Source organism: Hemitrygon akajei, chromosome 1, assembly GCF_048418815.1.
Source record: "Hemitrygon akajei chromosome 1, sHemAka1.3, whole genome shotgun sequence".
Lineage (NCBI taxonomy): Eukaryota > Metazoa > Chordata > Chondrichthyes > Myliobatiformes > Dasyatidae > Hemitrygon > Hemitrygon akajei.
In genome coordinates this window covers 89296616-89315586 of record NC_133124.1, presented here as the reverse complement: position 1 = coordinate 89315586, position 18971 = coordinate 89296616, and the positions used below count along the sequence as shown (strand labels likewise).

The following is an 18971-nucleotide window of genomic DNA, read 5'->3' as shown; positions in this document are numbered from 1 at the left end:
TCCATTGATCAGGGTTGACCATGGTTATTATATCCTAACTGTCTGCGTGATGTGCAAGCCAAGGCAGTACGATATGGAGAGCAAGCTGCCCAAGTCCCTCATGCAGCCGATGAATGTAAAGGATTGGTGCGGTTTGGCACCAGTGGTATTGCTGGAGTTGCCAGTCAGCCTTGTACTCAATGTAGGACTGCCTTTGGGATGCCAGCTCGGGACATTGCCTCAGGGTGTACTCCTGAAGCCTTCCCCATGATTGGGTATAGCTGCAAGGCAGCGAGGTTTGAGATCAGAGTTTTTCTTCTAGATGAACTCCCAACCATGGTTGACAAGCCCCATTTGCCCAAAGCGACTGGTTTTAAGGCACCAGTAAGTTGTCTTTTCCCCTTCTCCTGTCAGTAAAAATGGTTCCTCTGGGCTTAGTAACTAAGCCATACGTGAAGGCCAGGAGCCAGATTTGGTTATCAGAGCCTATTTGAGATGCACATCGCTGGGAGCATTTAATAGGTAGTGGGAGCTTGTCCTCACAACCTTAAGGAATCTAGATTAGCCTAATGACACACAAAATAACATTTTCTAACACTAATCATGTCAACTATGTTTGTAGTAAACCCTGGGCTATATTTCACTGACGATTCTCTTAGCATGTTATCCATATGTCTGCACATCTGGTCAAAATTGAAAAGCATCTCTTTCTGGCTCTGGCCTGTGCAATAGAATGGTATGAAACATCTGGGTTACAGGCAGTGCAGTGTGGAGGCAGCACCTCTGAAAAAGGGCAAAGATTGGGGCTGAGTTTTGTCTTTTTTAAATCTAAAACTTAAAGCGATCTCAACACTTGATGTTGAGACACCTAAAAATTCAATACTGAGCTCATTAAAAATTATTGAAATAACTCCCACAGTTTGGATTTAACTAGATCTCCTATTGGAGAATGATACAGGGCAGGTGACAGAAGTTTATGTGGCGAAACACTTTGCATCTAGTGATAATAATGCCATTAATGTAAAGATAATTATGGAGAAGGATATGTTTGGTCCTTGAGGTGAGATTCTAAATTGGATAAAAGGTCAATTTTGATGCTTTCAGAAAGGATCTGGCAAGTGTGGATTGGGATATGTGGTTTTCTGGCAAAGGTTACTTGATAAGTGAAGTTTTGAGAGAACAGTGTTTACATGTTCATGTCACAATAAAAGGTATGGATGTCAGGTTATTGAGCCTAGATTTTCAAGAGATATTGAGGCCCTGGTTAAGAAGAAAGACAATAGACAATAGGTGCAGAAGTAGACCATTCGGCCCTTCGAGCCTGCACTGCCATTCTGAGATCATGGCTGATCATCTACTATCAATACCCGGTTCCTGCCTTGTCCCCATATCCCTTGATTCCCCTATCCATAAGATACCTATCTAGCTCCTTCTTGAAAGCATCCAGAGAATTGGCCTCCACTGCCTTCCGAGGCAGTGTATTCCAGACCCCCACAACTCTCTGGGAGAAGAAGTTTTTCCTTAACTCTTTTTTAGCACAAAGAGATTGTGCTTAGCAGGTATAGGCAGGATGGAACAAATGAGGTAGTTGAGGACTATAAGAAATGTAAGAGACTCTTGAAGGAAATCAGGAGGGCTAAAGGGCATGAGGTTGCTCTAGCAGACAAGGTGAAGGAGCATCCTAAGGGCTTCTACCAATGTATTAAGAGCAAAATGGTGACCAGGAGAAAAATTGCTCCTCATGAAGATCAGAGTTTTAATCAATGCATGGAGCCTGAAGAGATGGAGGAGATCTTAATTTGTTTTCACATCTGTATTTACTTGGGAGATGGACACAGAATCGATAGAATTAGGCAAAGCTGCAGTGAGGTCATGGACCATTTACAGATTACAGAGGAAGGGGGTGTTTGCTGTCTTGAGGCAAATGGTGTGTAGCTGGGGGGGCTTTGGGATTCGAACATTTTAACTGTCATTCACTCTTTGGGACACTGCTCTGTTTTCATGGATGTTTGTGAAGAAAAAAAAATTTCAGGATGTATATGGTACACATTTCTCTGACATTAAATGTACCTATTGAATTAGTGTGGAGAAGTCCCCAGAACCAGGTAAAGTGTTCCCTCGGACTTTGTGGAAGGTTAATGTAGAAATAGAATGGGCCTTAGCGGCAATATTTAAAATATTCTTCGCAATAGGTGAAATGCAGGAGGATTGGAGGATGGCTAATGTTGCTCTGTCGTTCAAATAAGACTCTAAGAACAAGACATGAAATTATAGGCCAGTGAGCCTGACATCAGTAGAGTAAGTTAGTGTAATGCATTCTAAAGACCAGATATATGAATATTTGGATTGACGAGGACTAATTAGGGAGTTAGTATGGTTTTCTACATGGTAGATCGTGTCTAATGAACCTCACTCAGAGTGTAGAACAAGCTGCCAGCAGAAGTGGTGGATGTGGGTATGATTTCCACATTTAAGAGAAATTTGGATGAGGGGGTTATGAAGGATAATTGTCCAGGTGCAGATTGATAGGATTAGGCAGATTAATAGTTTGGCATGGAATGGATGGGCTGAAGGGCCTGTTTCTGCGCTGTAATGTTCGATGACTCGGTATCTTCTAAATTTGCTCTGCCCAATGCCTCATGGGGTCTTGGATTCTAGTTCAGAACTTTCTGATTCCAGTTGTTGGGATATCCCTGTCAAGTCTGGGCTTTGAAGCAGGGTCATGTTCAGATGACTGACTGTGATGGGAAGTTCACAATGTCCTCATTTGATGGTGCTCGAATTGTGACTGTTGGAGTTGGAAAGCTGAATATTGGTGATTCCAGCTCGAACTGTTAGCTATAACTTGTGTCTGCTTAAGCTAATTTTTAAGTATAATTTATATTTTAATGTATGGACAGATTGAAGAAGGGCATGTTGTATAATCCATTGTCTGATTCAACTACTTTATATTATTAAAGTAAATGTATTTGCTTTCTCTGCTGATGTTCCTCATAACATAGGATAGGAATAACCTTGTTGGCTCTTCACATTTGTAGTTTGATTTGTGGGCCTTTGTTCTGTTGTTGTAACCAGCGAAGTTGATATTTATCCAGTGGTGTGCAAATATTATCATGTGGCTTACAGAAAGCAGTAACCTGGTGATCTTGTAGTCCTGTTGAACAGTGGCAACCTCCTCTACTAACAGCTAATTGTATTAGCCTGTGCCTCAGCTGCTGAAGTGCAGTTGAACCACTTCAGTGGAATAGTGAGAGGAGACTGAAGAAGGTGAATGTAAAGAATATGTTTCCTCTTGTGGATATAGAACAAGGGATTGCTGTTTAAGGTTTACGATGGAGATGATGTAAATTCCTAGTCCCGAGTCTTTGCTCTTCCTCAAAGCATGATGGACGCAGTTATTTTAAGGCTGAGGCAAATAACCTTCATAAGTAAGGGAGAGAAAGGCAAATGGACAAGGTTTCAGAGTTAAGAATATAATCAGGTCAGCTGTGATTTTACCAAATGATGGAGCTGGTTTGAGGAACTCAATCGACCTTTCTTGCTCCTGATTGGTGTGATTGTTTGTCAACTTCATCTGTTCAGTTTCGGTCCTCCTTTAGATTTACAAGAGGAGAAGTATATTGTTTTTTTAAGAAAGGTTATGTAATATTGAACATGGGATTTTAAAGAACTATGGAAATTGAAGGGGTTGGGGTGGTAGTGAAGGTTGACTGGTAAACAGTGGCTCACAGACATGGGTGATATATACTCATTGTGTGGCAGCCCGCACACGCGGGACTTGAACCGCCATCGGGAGTCGCGGGTAGACACGTGGTAGCGCGTTTGGAACTACCCACTCGGGGCGGACCTTCCAGGGACAGTCTGACGTCATGTCCGCCCCATGGGTCGCAGGGGCCCATGGGAGGGGAGATTTAAGCGCGAGATTTTGAATCAGTAAAGGCATTCTGAGTTCAGCTCTCTCTGCCTCATTGTGTTCCTTTAGTAGCGCATTGCGCATGACTACATTGCTGACCCCGACGTTTCAGATGGCATCTGGAGCCGGCGACTCAGCGACCAGCCATGAGTTCGAGCAACTCACACAGCGCGGTCTCTTTGAAACTCCCGACTTTCTGGGCCACTCAGCCCCATATTTGGTTCCAGCAGGCTGAGGCCCAGTTCGATATCAGAGACATTACAGCCGACGCCACGCGGTACTACTATGTGGTCAGCATGTTCGACCAGGAGATGGCAGGCCAGATCATCGACGTCCTACGCCAGCCACCAATGGAGGACAGGTACACTAAGCTTAAGGCGCTCCTGATCCGTACCTTCGGACTCACCCGCCGTGAACGGGCCGCCTGGACATGGACAGCCTGGACAGCCTGGGTGACCACACGCCATCCGAGCTCATGAACGATACGCTGGCGCTCATGGACGGCCATAAGCAGTGCCTTTTATTTGAACAGTTGTTCCTTGAGCAAATACCAGAGGACATTCGCCTCCTCCTCGCGAGTGAGGATTTCAGCGACCCACACAGGGTCGCAGCTAAAGTAGACGTCCTTTGGCAGAGCAAGCAACGTGGAGCAGCCTCCATTGGCCTAGCCACGATTACGCACCCCAAAGCCCAGGCCCCGCAACCGAAGCCATCGAGACCCACGGGGAAAAAGACCGAAGTTCGGAACAATGGTGTTTCTAGCACCAAAGATGGGGTCAGGCGCGCACCGCTGCCGTCCACCATGTGCTTCTCCGGGAAACGCCGGGGCCAGCCGTCACTAATGGCTATGATGGCTGGCCACCGAGACAGCCTCCTGTACCTCTGGGACCGACGCTCCGGGCAGTGCTTCCTGGTAGACACCAGGGCCGAAGTCAGCATACTGCCCCCCCCCCCCCCCCCCCCCCAAGCATGGACACTTGTAACACAGTCCCAGGCCCCGAACTCACCGCCGTAAATGGCACCAGTATTCGGACATACGGCCTGCAAACTATCTCTCTGCATTTCGGGTCCAGCCGTTTCACTGGGACTTTCACATTGGCAGCGGTGTCACAGCCACTACTAGGGGCAGATTTCCTACGAGCCAACTGCCTCCTGGTCGACCTAAAAGGGCGGTGTTTGGTCCACACCGAGACGTTCCAGACTTCCCAGCTTGGAGAAGCCAAGCTACCGGCCCTCCACCTGGATTCCGTGACCCAGGGTGTTGGCGGAATTCCCCTCCATAGTCACCCCGCAGTTCTCTATGGCCGACCCCAAGCTTGGCGTGCAGCACCCCATCCCCACGCAAGGACCGCCGCTGCACGCCCGAGCTCGCAGGCTCCCACCCGACAAGCTCCACCTCGCCAAGGAGGAGTTCCGTAAGATGGAAGAGCTGGGGATTGTACCCCGCTCAGACAGCCCATGGGCATCCCCGCTGCACATGGTGCCCAAGTCCGCAGGAGGATGGAGGCCCTTTCGGAGACGTCGCCACAACCACCAACAGATACCCGGTACCCCACATCCAGGACTTCATGGCAAACCTGCACGGAGCGACCATCTTCTCGAAAATCGACCAGGTCGGGATACCATCAGATCCCAGTGCACCCCAACGACGTGCCCAAGACAGCCCTCATCACCCCGTTCAGCTTGTTCGAATTCCTGAGGATGCCTTTCAGTCTCAAGAATGCAGCCCAAACTTTCCAAAGGCTCATGGACTCGGTGGGACGCGGCCTGGATTTTGTTTTCATTTACTTGGACGATATCCTGGTGGCCAGCAGTTTGCGCCAAGAGTACGTGGCACATTTGCGCCAGCTCTGCCAACGCCTGAGCGACCACAGACTGGCAATCAATCTGGCGAAGTGCCAGTTCGGGCGGGACTTCTTGGGCCACAGAGTCAACCGACATGGCGCAGTTCCCCTACCGGACAAGGTCCAGGCCATCCGCCAGTTCCCCAAGCCCAGCACGGTCAAGGGCCTGCAGGAGTTCGTAGGGATGGTCAGCTTTTATCATCGGTTTGTGCTGGTGGTGGCACGCATCGAGACCCTTGTTCAGCCTGATGGCCGGCAAGGCTAAAGAGTGGCATGGGACGCGGAGTCCACAGAGGCGTTCAAGCAGGCCAAGGAGGCGCTGGCAAGGGCGGCCCCCCTAGTGCACCCGAGAGTCGATGTACCCATGGCACTCACAGTTGACGCTTCCGACACGGCAGTCGGCGGAGTCCTGGAGCAGCTCATCGAGGACCAGTGGCGACCACTTGCTTTCTTCAACCGGCACCTATGGCCACCAGAGGTGAAGTACAGCGCCTTCGACAGAGTTGCTAGCGCTCTACCTGGCTGTCCGGCATTTCCGGTACTTTCTCGAGGGAAGGGAGTTCACCGTGTATATGGACCACAAGCCCCTCACCTTCGCACTGGCCACGGTATCAGACCCATGGTTGGCTCGGCAGCAGAGGCACCTGTCCTTTATTTCAGAATTCACCACGGATGTCCGCCACATCACAGGGAAGAACAATGTCGTCACCGACACACTGTCTCACCCCTGCCTCCACTCAGTAGGCATATCGTCCTCAGGAATAGACTACGCAGCACTGGCGGAAGCACAACGGTCGGACACCGAGATCCCGGCTTACCGCACCGCCGTTTCAGGGCTCCAGTTGTAGGACATCTCCATCGGTCCAGCAGCGAATCGACTCCTGTGCGATGTGTCTACTGGCAAACCCTGACCCGTGGTACCAGCAGCATGGAGACGCCGGGTGTTCGACACGCTGCACGACCTGGCCCACCCGTCCATCCGGGCGTCCATCAAGCTGGTATCGGACAGATTTCTCTGGCACGGTTTGCGCAAACAGGTCGGACACTGGGCCAGGACCTGCGTGCACTGCCAGACCGCCAAAGTCTAGCGGCACGTGAAGGCTCCCCTCCAGCAGTTCCAGCCGATGCACAAGAGGTCCCAACACATCCACGTGGACATCGATACTTGGGCACCAGGTATATCTTTACCATGGTAGACAGGTTCACCAGATAGCCAGAAGCCATACCACTCACAGACACGTCCACTGAGTCCTGTGCCAGGGCACTCATTGCAAACTAGATTGGCCTCCCAACGGACATCATCTCTGACAAAGGGGCACAGCTCACATCTGGTTTGTGGACAGCACTGGCGCACCCAGCTGCATCATACCACAGCTTACCATCCTCAGTCCCACGGTTTGGTAGAGCGATTCCACCAGCATCTCAAGTCGGCCCCGATGGCATGCCTCAGGGGCCCCAACTGGACAGATCAGCTTCCCTGGGTCCTACTGGCCATCCGCACAGCCCCCAAGGAGGACCTGGACACCACCCCGGTGGAATTGGTCTACGGCACCCGCCTGACGGTCCCAGGTGAGTTCGTACCAGAGGCCTAAGGTTCGGAAGAAACCCCAGCAACAGTGCTAAAGAGGCTGTGGGGCAAGGTAGGGACCCTGGCACCAGTCCTGACCTCCAGGCATGGTCCCATGCCATCCTTCACCCCTAAAGACCTCCGAGACTGTGAGTATGTTTTTATTCGCAGGGGCATGCACAGGTCACCTCTACAGTAGCTTTACGAGGGACCCTTCAAGGTGATCCGGCACAACGGAACCACGTGTGTCGTGGAGGTGGGTGGCCGGGAAGAGACTTTTACAGTGGACCGCCTCAAACCGGCGCACTTGTACATTGAGCAACCAGTGAGCAATCGCACCGCGCCGGCAAGGCCGACCACCCAAGCTGGGGGCTCCACTCCCTCGATGGACGTTTCTGGGGGAGGGGGGTGGTGTGGCGGCCCGCACACACGGGGCTCAAACCACCATCAGGAGCTGCGGGCAGACACGCGGTAGCGCGTTTGGAACTACCCACTCGGGGCGGACCTTCCAGGGACAGTCTGATGTCACGTCCGCCCCGCGGGTCGCAGGGGCCCATGGGAGGGGAGATTTAAGCGCGCAATTTTGAATCAGTAAAGGCATTCTGAGTTCAGCTCTCTCTGCCTCATTGTGTTTCTTTAGTAGTGCGTTGCGCACAACTACAATTGGCTACTTTATTAGATACCTCTTGTACCTAATGAAGTGGCTACTGAGTGTGTGTTTGTGCCCATCCTTTTCAAGGGTTGATTGTGCTGTTTGCTCAGAGATGCTCTTTTGCGCACTACTGCTGTAACGCATGCTTATTTAAATTTCTGTTGCCTTCCTGTCAACTCGAACCAGTCTGACCATTCTCTTCTGACCGCTCTCATTAACAAGGCATTTTCACCCACAGATCTGCCGCTCACTGGATGTTTTTTTTTACACCATTCTCTGTATGCATTAGAGACAGTTGTGCACAAAAATCCCAGAGATCAGCAATTTCTGAGACACCTCAAAGTACCTACCCCCACCCCGTCTCACATCAATAATCATTCCACAGACAAAACCCCATTCTGATGTTTGGTCTGAACAACAAGTGAAGCTCTTTACTACTGCATGCTCTTATGCAACGAATAGCTGCCAAATGATTGGCTTATTAGATATTTGCATTAAAGAGCAGGTGTGCAAATGCACCAAATTTTAAAAAAGTGGCAACAAAGTGTATGTTGTTACATTGTAATCTCTGATCCCAAGAATTTTAAAGCTGAAGATTACATAAGTGCAAAAGGCAGAAAGCAATGTTGGGAAGTACTGGCAAAGTAATGTGAAGCAGGATGGAAAGGTGCTATGTGGACCATTTACACCAGCATTGACCTGTTGGGTCAAATAGCTTGGATAGATGATGCAAGTTCTTATGTTCATGCTTAACAGCTTCTCAGTTTACGGTACACAACGGTATCTCACTATTGATGTGTCTAGTAACCAAGTCAAAAAAAAATGGAGAGACTACAAATTATGCAATGTAAGCAATGCAAATATTAATTCATGACAAATGAAAGCTCTCTGGCACTTTAGTTGATGAATTAACATGGATAAGGAAGTTTTCTACTAAATTCAATATTTGTATGCCAAGATTAACAGAATATAATGTTATTCTCACTGATTCTCAAGAGTTTATCTTGCATTCTTCTATAGTCCATAGAACATGTTTTTGCACAGAAGTTTATATTTGTCTTCATAATGGATACTTTCCTTCTCTGAACATAGTGAGTCATATGTGGGCATAGTCTTTCGGAGACACTGTTGTCTTTCTGGCACCGAATTCCAGCACTTTATCATCAAGCATGGACAGTTAACGTTAGCAGAGTAGACAGACTGTTTGACGTAATAGTCACCAAAATTGCGTCTGATCCTCTTTTAACTTCTGTGAAGAGGTCATTGAATCACACTCGGCAGAGGAAACACAGACTGATATTTATAAGATCCATCGCCTGGAGATACTGAAGCCAATTTAGTGTTGTGGCCATTGCCCTGACTGAAATCATTCTTCTATTTTTAAATCACTAGAAATCAAAAGGAGACAGTATTGCCCAGCATGTCAAATCAAAGACGGTAAAGTGGTTGGAGGCTGCAGACTGAATGCGCTGATATTTGTGCACTTGTAAGCAATGTTGTCAACATAATGATGAATGGAATATTTTGAAGATGTGTGAATGAAGGTGAAGGAGTTGGACTCTCAGGACTACCACGTCAAAATGTGAATGTTGACTGCTCTTGGTGAACAGCAGTTAGACCAAAGCTCAGTATGTATGGAAAATGGATATAGTCACGTGTAAACTGTTCGTTACCCTGCGATAAATTTAACTGCAGCTGGTTATGTAAAATAGGCAACATTGTATTGACTGCTTATTACAGACTAGTATTTTCTAGTCTAGAGACTGGTATTTATATCATTCCTTTAATGACCTTGGGACTCTTGAGAGCCAATTTTTGATGTGAAATCATTGTGGTAATTGCAGCAGTCAACTTAAACATAGCAAGCTCTCAGTAACTGGTAGCATTGAGGAGGGTACAATAGTTAACTGATACTTTAGAACTACTTAATTGCCAGTGGTCAAAATTAATTTCTTCTTGCTTTCACTTGTGTCCCGTCTTCCATGCTCTTGGTTTGTCTTAAACTGGTTTATAGAGAATTAAGTATTTTGGAAGTATAGTCACTGATGTAACTGATATCCTTACGATACAGAAAAAAAAATTTGGTCCATTGAGTCTATGCCAGGTCTTGGAACAATCCCCACAAAAATACAGCTGCAGATTCTGTGGATCAAAGAATACGTACACAACGCTGGAAAAACTCAGCAGGTCAGGCAGCATCCGTGAGAAAAGAGTAGCCAACGTTTCGGACCGAGACCCTTCATCAGGAATGGGACAATCCCATTCCTTCCCTGATTTTCCTTGTACCTTACAATATTCTCCCTATGCTCCAACAGATTCTACCACCTAACTATATTAGAAGAGATTTACTGTAGCCAATTAACCTACCAACCTGCATGTAAGTGGAAACCAAGGCATCAAAATAAAAACACAAGGAGAACATGCAAACTCTACAGAGACAGCACCCCATAGAACTGAAATTGGCTTATTATTGTCACATGTACTGAAATACAGTGAAAAGGTTGTCTTGCATACTGTTCATTCTGATCAAATGATTACACAGTGTATTGAGGTAGAACATGGTAAAACAAATTAAAATAATGTGTAAAAGCTACAAAGAAAGTAGTGAATGATAAGGTGCAAGATCATAACAAGGTAGATTCTGAGGTGGGCCGGGATTAAACCCAAGTTGCTGAACTGTAAAACAGCAACTGCATTGGCTTTTTATCCATTGTTACACTTTTGATGCCTTGACATACATACGTAGTTACACTTTATTTGCTGCTTTGGTAAGAAAGATTGCAAGGACAGGCTTTTAATGAAAGATAATTTATTGATAAATAATATAATTAGCAGCAGTGGGTAATACAAAAATGTGTGGAATTCACAAGACATGAAACATAATTTTTAAAGGTTTAGACTATGCTGTACAGGATCTATTCACTAAAATTGAACTTCTCTCTTCATTCTAACAACTCCTATTCACCTGCACTACTTTGTCTTATTGCTGCACTTTCCAGCCTAGTAAAGTTTAATTTGAAAGTTCTTGGATCTTCAGATAAGTTTTGATGTAGAACTTTATAGACTATACGTGCACTGGAGCTTCTAACAGAAGGAATGAAATCTGAGTATTGGCTGTAACAAGGCTATGAAACTGTTGATGAACTTTTGTGTCCAAGCTTAAATCTTTTTCCTGCCTGCCTTTCACCATATGCAACCCTGGAGATCTGGATTTTCAACAATGGCAGAAGATTTTAGCTAAGATTAATATAAATTGTAGCTCCACAAGTAGCCTGCATTGATCCTCTGGTTGTCATGAGATGGATAACTATGTGGTTATTATAAAAGTCATTATTGTGACTGCAGTTTGCTTTGTTTTCAGTCTCAATGGATGTTAAGCGATTAATGAAAAACAGAGAGAAGTTAGAGTATGATTCTGTGGATCTATTAGTTCTTCAGTCATTAGGCAGATAACTTTATCTTGAGAATATGCAAGTGTCAATAGTCTCATTGTTTATGGTAGGGAATGGCAGGATATATAGAACCCGCTGGATGAACGATCCAGTGATGAATATTCAATTCTCACCAAGACAGGTGGGGAATGTAAATCCAGCTATTGAACTCATCTGTATTTTTAAATAAAATCTAGAATCAATAATGACTATTGTTGTAAAAATCTATTTCATCTGTCCAATATATGACTTCAGATTTTTAGAGCAATACAGTGAAATGGCCTGGAACCAATTTAAGGGTAGTTGAGGATCGACATTAACTCCTGAATTCTCTAGTAACAGCCATGCTAAAGATGAAACTGACATCTCAACATGTGATTTCAACAATGTTCGGCTTCTTCATTGTTGCTGGCCCTGCACTCATCCAGCAAGTGGAGTATTCCAACACCCTTATTATATATCTTGCAGATTATAAGCTTGTACTAGTTTCCTTCCAATGTCTGTAAGGAGTTTGTACATTTTCCACATGACTGCATGGGTTTTCTGTGTATTTTCATTTCCTTCCACATTCAAAGACCTACAGGTTGATAGATTAATTGATCACATGGGTGTAATTGGGCAGCACAGTCTCACTGGACCTGTTACTGTGTTGTACCGAAATAAAAATAAGTAAGTTCCTTCACTTGGAGAGTGAAGTCTCTAACCGGGGTTGGGTGGTGGGGATAAGTTATTGAGTTTCCACAGACCGATACAGATCAATAGAATTTTAGATATTAAAAGAAATGAATAAAATGAAGTTTGTTCAGAGAAGTAGTGTTGAGGTAAGCTAACTTACTGATAGCAGAGCAGACAGGGGATTCAATTCCCTGTACTGAATAATACTTAATACTTTTGGTCAGAAGTCTTGTGGTTTATAAAATAAACTAATCAAATATCTAGGGTTGCCTTTTATTGTCCAACACAGACACACTGGATTCTCTTAAAATAATGCAGTGAACAACTGCTTGGTCTATTTCTATTTATAAGAGGCTCCTAAAAATGAAGCTTGCATGTGTTTGTCTGGTATCATGCAATGCAGATCATGCTGGGCATTTGAATTGCAGGAATCCAAGAATTCTGTGGATGGATGATGAGGTTGTGGGGGGGGGGGGGGTATGTGATGATAAGTACAAGAGTTGGGTTGAAGCTTGTCCCCAGTTGCATGCTTTGACTGTGGTAATGTGTGCTTAATACTATGTTTAAAAAAAAAAAGATTGGTTTCATTTAAGGCAATGAGATCAAACTGTTATGCATCCAGTTCATAAACAAAGGGCACAATGTAACTCCTCTGTTTCTGTCTCTGTATGTGTTGTACTTGACGGGGATTGACATAATTTGGATATGCAGGAGATCAAGAGAAGTAGTGCTAATGTGGAAACTAAATTGTGACCATTGAATGGTGGAGCAAGCATGAGGGACTCGATGATTGTAGCAATTCAAGAAGGCAGGTACCGTCACCTTCTCAAGAAACTAGGGATGGGTGGAGAAGTTGGCATTGCCAGCAATACTCAGATCTTGGAAAACAAATAACAAAAAAAATGTATTCTTTGTGTTTGTGCTTGAACAAGAAAGGTGGATAGCAAGAGAGAGGATATCGATGGAAATAGTGTTGTGAATGGAGGGAATTGAGAGAAAGGAAAATTAGCATCCAATCTGCATACAAACATTGGCATAAGGAATAACGGTAGGGAAACATACATCGGTAATGTATAACAGGTGTTGGAAATTTTCGGGTGATTGATTGACCGACCAATATAAGGACACAGCTGTAGTTCTTGGCTCACATTGTCAGTGAGGTAGCAGCGTGCCAGGGCTCCTGAATAAATGTTTACACGAGTTGGTCTAGGCCGCAAATAGCTGTAAGAAAATTACCTTAACTCTTTCTGCAGTGGGATTAGTGTATGGAGTTATTGGTCGTTTGTGAATGCCCTTTGTTGTCCAGTGATTACTGCAGGTAAGCACAGAAGTTGTTTGACATTGGTCAATGTGATATGCCTGTGTTGTTGATCATACAGAATAGGGCAAGTTAGTGCCTCAGAAGTTACTATGAGTAGGAGTGTGGGGTAGTGAGTTGAGGCTGCACTGATTGGCACCAATGGTGAGAAAATATTGGTCTTGCTCAGATGCTGATCTAGCATAAATTAATAGGTGCGCAGCTGTTGATTACTACTAAATGATCACTGCAGCAAACGTGACTTTACAACACAAGTGTGGCTGGTGAAATTACTTCTCAGCTTGAACATTTAAATCTAGATTGTGTATGCATGTTTTAGTGTGGAGGGTACTGGTGAATGTTCCTTGTGTATGGTATCTCAGCGGATATTTGCAAAGTCTATACCAACTGTGCCATATGGGCCATAACTACTGCAAGTATCATCAAGGGCAACAAAGGCCTGGAAACACTATTTATTCCCTCCAAATCATACAGCATCCTGGCTTGGAACTATTTTGTCATTCCTTCATTGCTGAATCTCATTGTGAAATTCGCTTCACCTACAGCATTGTGGAAGTCCATTCACTGGATGGACTACGGTAGCTCATAAAGGTGACCTGTCACCATCTCCATCTCAAAAGTAGTATCAGTGCTGGCCTTGCCATCGATGCCTGCATCCTGAAACTCAGGCAGATGTCACTGCTTTTGAGAGAGGGACCGAGCAACTCAAAGGTGTTAACTTTACAGAAACACAAAACCTATGGCTGCTGCTATTGCGCTGTTTTTAGCCGTAGTTGTGTACCTACTTATCTCCTCTCTATTCACACTCCGTACCTTATCACAATTACTTAAGTCACAAGTTGTCATCCATTAACTCTATCCTAAGTTGCTGTCCACAACTTTGTCATCTAACTCCTAACAATTCACATCTACTGACTCATTATCCCAATGACCACTTCGCTGAGCCATTGCACGTCAGACCTGTGTGTGTCCTTTGACACAGTTGCTTTGATGGGCATGTAGGCAACAGCTTCAGCTGTCCTCATTCAGAATTATAAATACAACAGCAAGACATCTTGATCAACACATAGAGCTTTACTTCAAGGAGAAGCAGAACTGAAAGGGGTTCGTTCTCTGACAGTTTTGAAAGAGGCAAGCACCTTTCTATTTTTTTTCTCAGAACAAAATGGTTTTGTTAATTTGCTGTAGCAAATTTTTTCTTTCTCTCACTGTTTCCTGCTTGCTGTCACCTTTGCTTTGGGCTTGGGGCTTGAATTAATTATGATGATTGAATTGTAATGCTGATAAGGCTGTTCCGAAAAGGATACACAAAATGCTAGAGGAACTCAGCAGGCCAGGCAGCATCTATGAAAAGTACAGTAGACGTTTCGGGCTGAGACCCTTCATCAGGACCCTTCGGAAGGGGCTCGGCCCGAAACATCGACTGTACTTCTTTCCTTAGATGCTGCCTGGCCTGCTGAGTTCCTCCAGCACTTTGCGTGAGTTGCTTGGATTTCCAGCATCTGCAGATTTTCTCTTTGTTTGTGCAAAGGATACAGAAGTTTTCTGTGGTTGTTCCTCAATAATGCCTCTCCAAATTGAGTTTATTTAATTTTGGAGCTGATGTTCAAGCATCAGAATCAGTATTAGGTTTATTATCACTGATATATGCCATGAAATGTATTGTTTGTGGCAGCAGTACAGTTCAAGATGTTAAAAAATGACTAAGTTACAACAAATAAATAATGCACAAGTGGACTAGCGAGGAGTGAGTTTGTGGATTGTTCAGAAATCTGATGGTGGAGGGGAAGAAGCGCTTCCTAAGATGTTGTATATGGGTATCTGGGACATGCCCTCCTCCCAATGCGATCACCTCCTTGATGGTAGGACTGAGAAGAGGGCATGTCCTGGATAGTGAATGATCATTACCACAGTTGTAATCCTCATTGTGGTCCCTCAAAGCTGTAATTATTATTAATTTATTAAGTGTAACTGATCAAATGAAATTATTTGTGTTGCTGAATATGGGCAGGGCCTAAATGATGGAGGCAGATCTTTAGGGGTGAAGTTACAAACACAAAACTATAGTCAAAGTTAATGAACATCCTCCACAGTTACTGCTTGGTGAATTATTCTCTCTGTTAATCACAGGTATAAAATTATGTCAAACGAAGTGACATGGGTGTTGCGTATTTAAAATTTCAATAATATTTGACTGTGTTAATCAATGAATGTGTGAGTCAGTATGTTCAGTTCTTCAAATTACCTGTGCTGATTTGAATAGCTTTTAGTTTCCTCCATGCTTTGTACTTTACTGATTTGGAATTGGTTAGATGGCCTTCCACCAGGGTTTGGCCGGTGCAGCTTTGAGCTTGTTGAAGGGTTAGGCTGACCTGCTGTCTTGTTGAAGAGAGGAAAGAACCCTTTGTAATCCTCCAGAAGAGATTGAGTACGTAATGTTTGAGAAACTTCGCAAGTAAAACTGAGTCATAAGAAATATCTTCATGAGAAATTAAAGATGTCTTGTACTTTGCTAATTCACAAGTTTAGAAGTGCACTGGACAGACAGGATTTTGTTTTTGTGGGCAGGCACCAGCTGTGTGACTTTCTCTGCAGTGTTGTAGCCTGTAGTGAATGAAGATGAGCCTTCAGTTAAAGGGCTCCTTTATTTTCCCTGCAGGAAGCTACGCTTCAGAAGGATGAGCTCATCTGTTTCACGCGAGCTGCAGTGTCCACAGGTATTTGGCCGTTCCATATCTCAGGAATCTGTGGAGAGCTCCTCAATGGAGGACTTCTGGAGCGAAGTGAGGAGTATTAAGGAGAGCAGACAGAATGGACAAGAGGAACAGACACTAGTGGAAGTCAAGCCATCTGAAGGTGAGTTCTAGAGCTGAGTGTCATGGTGATCACCAGTGGATATGTGGTTTAACCCATCAGTAAAAGACCCAATGGTTCATAAAGTAAGGGTATTTTTCACACCACTTACACAACCTTATGTAATCACAATTGAAAGTGGAAAATATGTTCTACACTTTGACAAGTAGAAAGCTGCTCTGAGTCAATAAATACTAAGATCAAATCCTGAGCCATTTATTGCCAGTGTCACATTCCTGCCTTGCATCTTCAGTATTTAATTCTACAACATATAGGAAGGAAGAACTATATTCAGGAGTAGTGAGCACTTGTGGCTACTATATATTTAACTGCGATTCTACACTGTACTTTGGAATTCTTGCGCTAGTGCATCACTATTTGGGACAGACAAGTTAATTATTTTTAACCATTCTGCCGGTGTTGCTGTTACATTCTTTGGATGTAATGGAGAAACTGGATTACTAATTGCGTTTGGAATCAGAGAAAATTGCCTGAGATATTAAATGAGTACTTTGTTTTGGTATTTTCAGAGCAGAAGGACTTGGAGGATAGTGAAGGCAGAGTGGGCATGCTAATATGCTGGTATAATTTGAGATTAAGGGGCAGTTAGCGCTGGGTCTTCTGGAAAATATTAAGGTGGATAAAACCCCAACATCCCAGAATATTGAAGGAAGTAAGTGAGGAGAATGCTGGGACTTTGACAAGGATCATGGTGTCCTCATTAGCAACAGGTGAGTATTTATATACATTTGGAAAGGTATAGCCTGTTTAGGGAGAATCAGTATTGCTTTGTGGTGGGACAGGTCTTGTGTTACAAATTTGATTGAGCTTGATGAGGGTAAGGCAATTGGTGTTATCCAGCTGGATTGAGAAAGACTTTTGACAGGTACCTCATGTTAGGTTAATTCAAAAGATAAAGATGTATGGGCTCCAGGGTAAATTGCAAGTTTGGATTTGGAACTGGCTTTCCCATTGAAGACAGAGTAGGTGCAGAAGGCTATTATTCTGACCAGAGGTCCATAACCTGGGTAAAGACTTGAGATTCTGCAGATGATGGAAATCCTTAGCAACATGTACAAAAGCTGGAGGAACTCAGCAGGTTAGCCAGCATCTATGGAAGAGAATAAACAGTCAGTGCTTCGGGCTAAGACAAATCAGGACTAGTGAAAGGCTTTGGCCTGAAAAGTCGACTATTTCCCTCTATAGATGTTGCATGACTTGCTGAGATCCTCCAGCCTTTTGTGTGTGTTGCTGTGACCAGGGATGGTGTGAAAAGATTGTGAATGGGCTTCTGTTGCTTGTGTCGTATGGTCAATGATTTGGATTGTTACGAACCCCGTAACTGGGTGTCTTACCAGCAAAGATAGGAGTATCCGTTGGAGTCTGGTGATACTATTTTTAACAGTATTAGTAAAAATACACAAAAATAATATCAATGCAAATATACAGATAATATACGTCATCAATACTAAACCTAAAAGTGCGGGTGTAATAATAATCAATAAGAAATAAGCTCTATCGTTGTCTAGGGGATAATGAATTGTCCGATGGAAATATAAAGTTCAGTTCAGTTCATGCAGGCTGCGGTAGTTGTTGGTCGCTGTTACAATTGTTGGAGAGAGAGAGAAAGAGAGTAACAGCTATTGACTTGCCGACTTTCCTTCTACAATCTTGATCCGTCGATGCGTTTATTGTTGTGTCCATTCACGTATGACCCCTCCGTCCTTTAGCTAGACCGTTCCATGGGGGACTCATCACCCAGGCCAGGGTGGACACACACACAAGCCCCCCACCGGTCTCGTAGCGTCTCTCCTGGTGCGTCTGAGGGGTGTTCCCCAGACCCTACTTTTATCCCCACTCACGGGGTCTCAGGTGTCAATCAGGTTGGGATGATACAACCCATCAACCAGACCGCTCTGGTTGCCCCCTGAGGGGTTTCAATGAATAGAACAATACTCAATACACAATTCCTTCTCCAAGAGACAATAGCAGTAATCAGTGGTTCTGTTCCGCTTTTGTTAGGAGGAGACATTCCACTTTTGTGTATCCCTGCGTTGTCTCTCTCTCATTAACTGACATGAGCTGTTTATCTCTCTCATTTCCTTGGTATCAGACCCGAAATAATAGCGATGTTGCGATTCTCAAAAGGGGGGGGGGGCGACTTTGCACCCTTCTGCCCATCAGAGTTGCTCCTCATTCGTAACAGGATGAAGATGTAGGTAGGTGTACTAACAAGTTTTTTGAATGACACCAAGATTGTTGCACTTGAAGAAAAGAACAATCAAAGAATTCATAGATATGGACAGAGAAATGGCAGGTGGACTTTAATCTTGGAAAATGAGAGAAGGTCAAATGACAGGAAAAAGTATACAGTTAATGATGGGCTCTTAATAGCACTAAGGTACAGAAAGACATTCGGTCTACTTTCATAGTTAGCTGAAAGTGGCTACACAAGTGGATAAGCTGGTAAAGAAGGTGTATGAAATGCCTGCCTTCATTGGTAAGAATGTTGAGTGTAGGAGTAAGGAGGACATCCTGCAGCTAAATAAAACATTAGTCAGACTGTACTTGGAGTATTATATGCTGTTCTGGAAGATTCGGAAGATCTGTCTGAATGTTGTCTTGTGTGGCTCAGGAGGAAAGTTAAGTATTGACTCAGTGAAACATTCTGCCGACTCACCAGGATAGAAAGAAGGCCATTCATCCCACTGAGCTCATGCCAACTCTCAGAGGAATCCT

At 44.5% G+C, this 18971-nt stretch overlaps 1 protein-coding gene across 5 annotated transcripts in view; it reads left to right on the top strand.

Annotated features, from left to right (window-relative positions):
• Positions 1-18971, top strand: part of arhgap28 (Rho GTPase activating protein 28) — a 215083-nt gene that overhangs the window by 131796 nt on the left and 64316 nt on the right. For all 5 annotated transcript variants that reach the window (XM_073047655.1, XM_073047647.1, XM_073047643.1 and 2 more), the window contains one exon: positions 16039-16235. In XM_073047655.1, coding sequence (XP_072903756.1) covers positions 16039-16235 — 197 coding nt within the window. The remainder of the gene's footprint in view (positions 1-16038; positions 16236-18971) is intronic.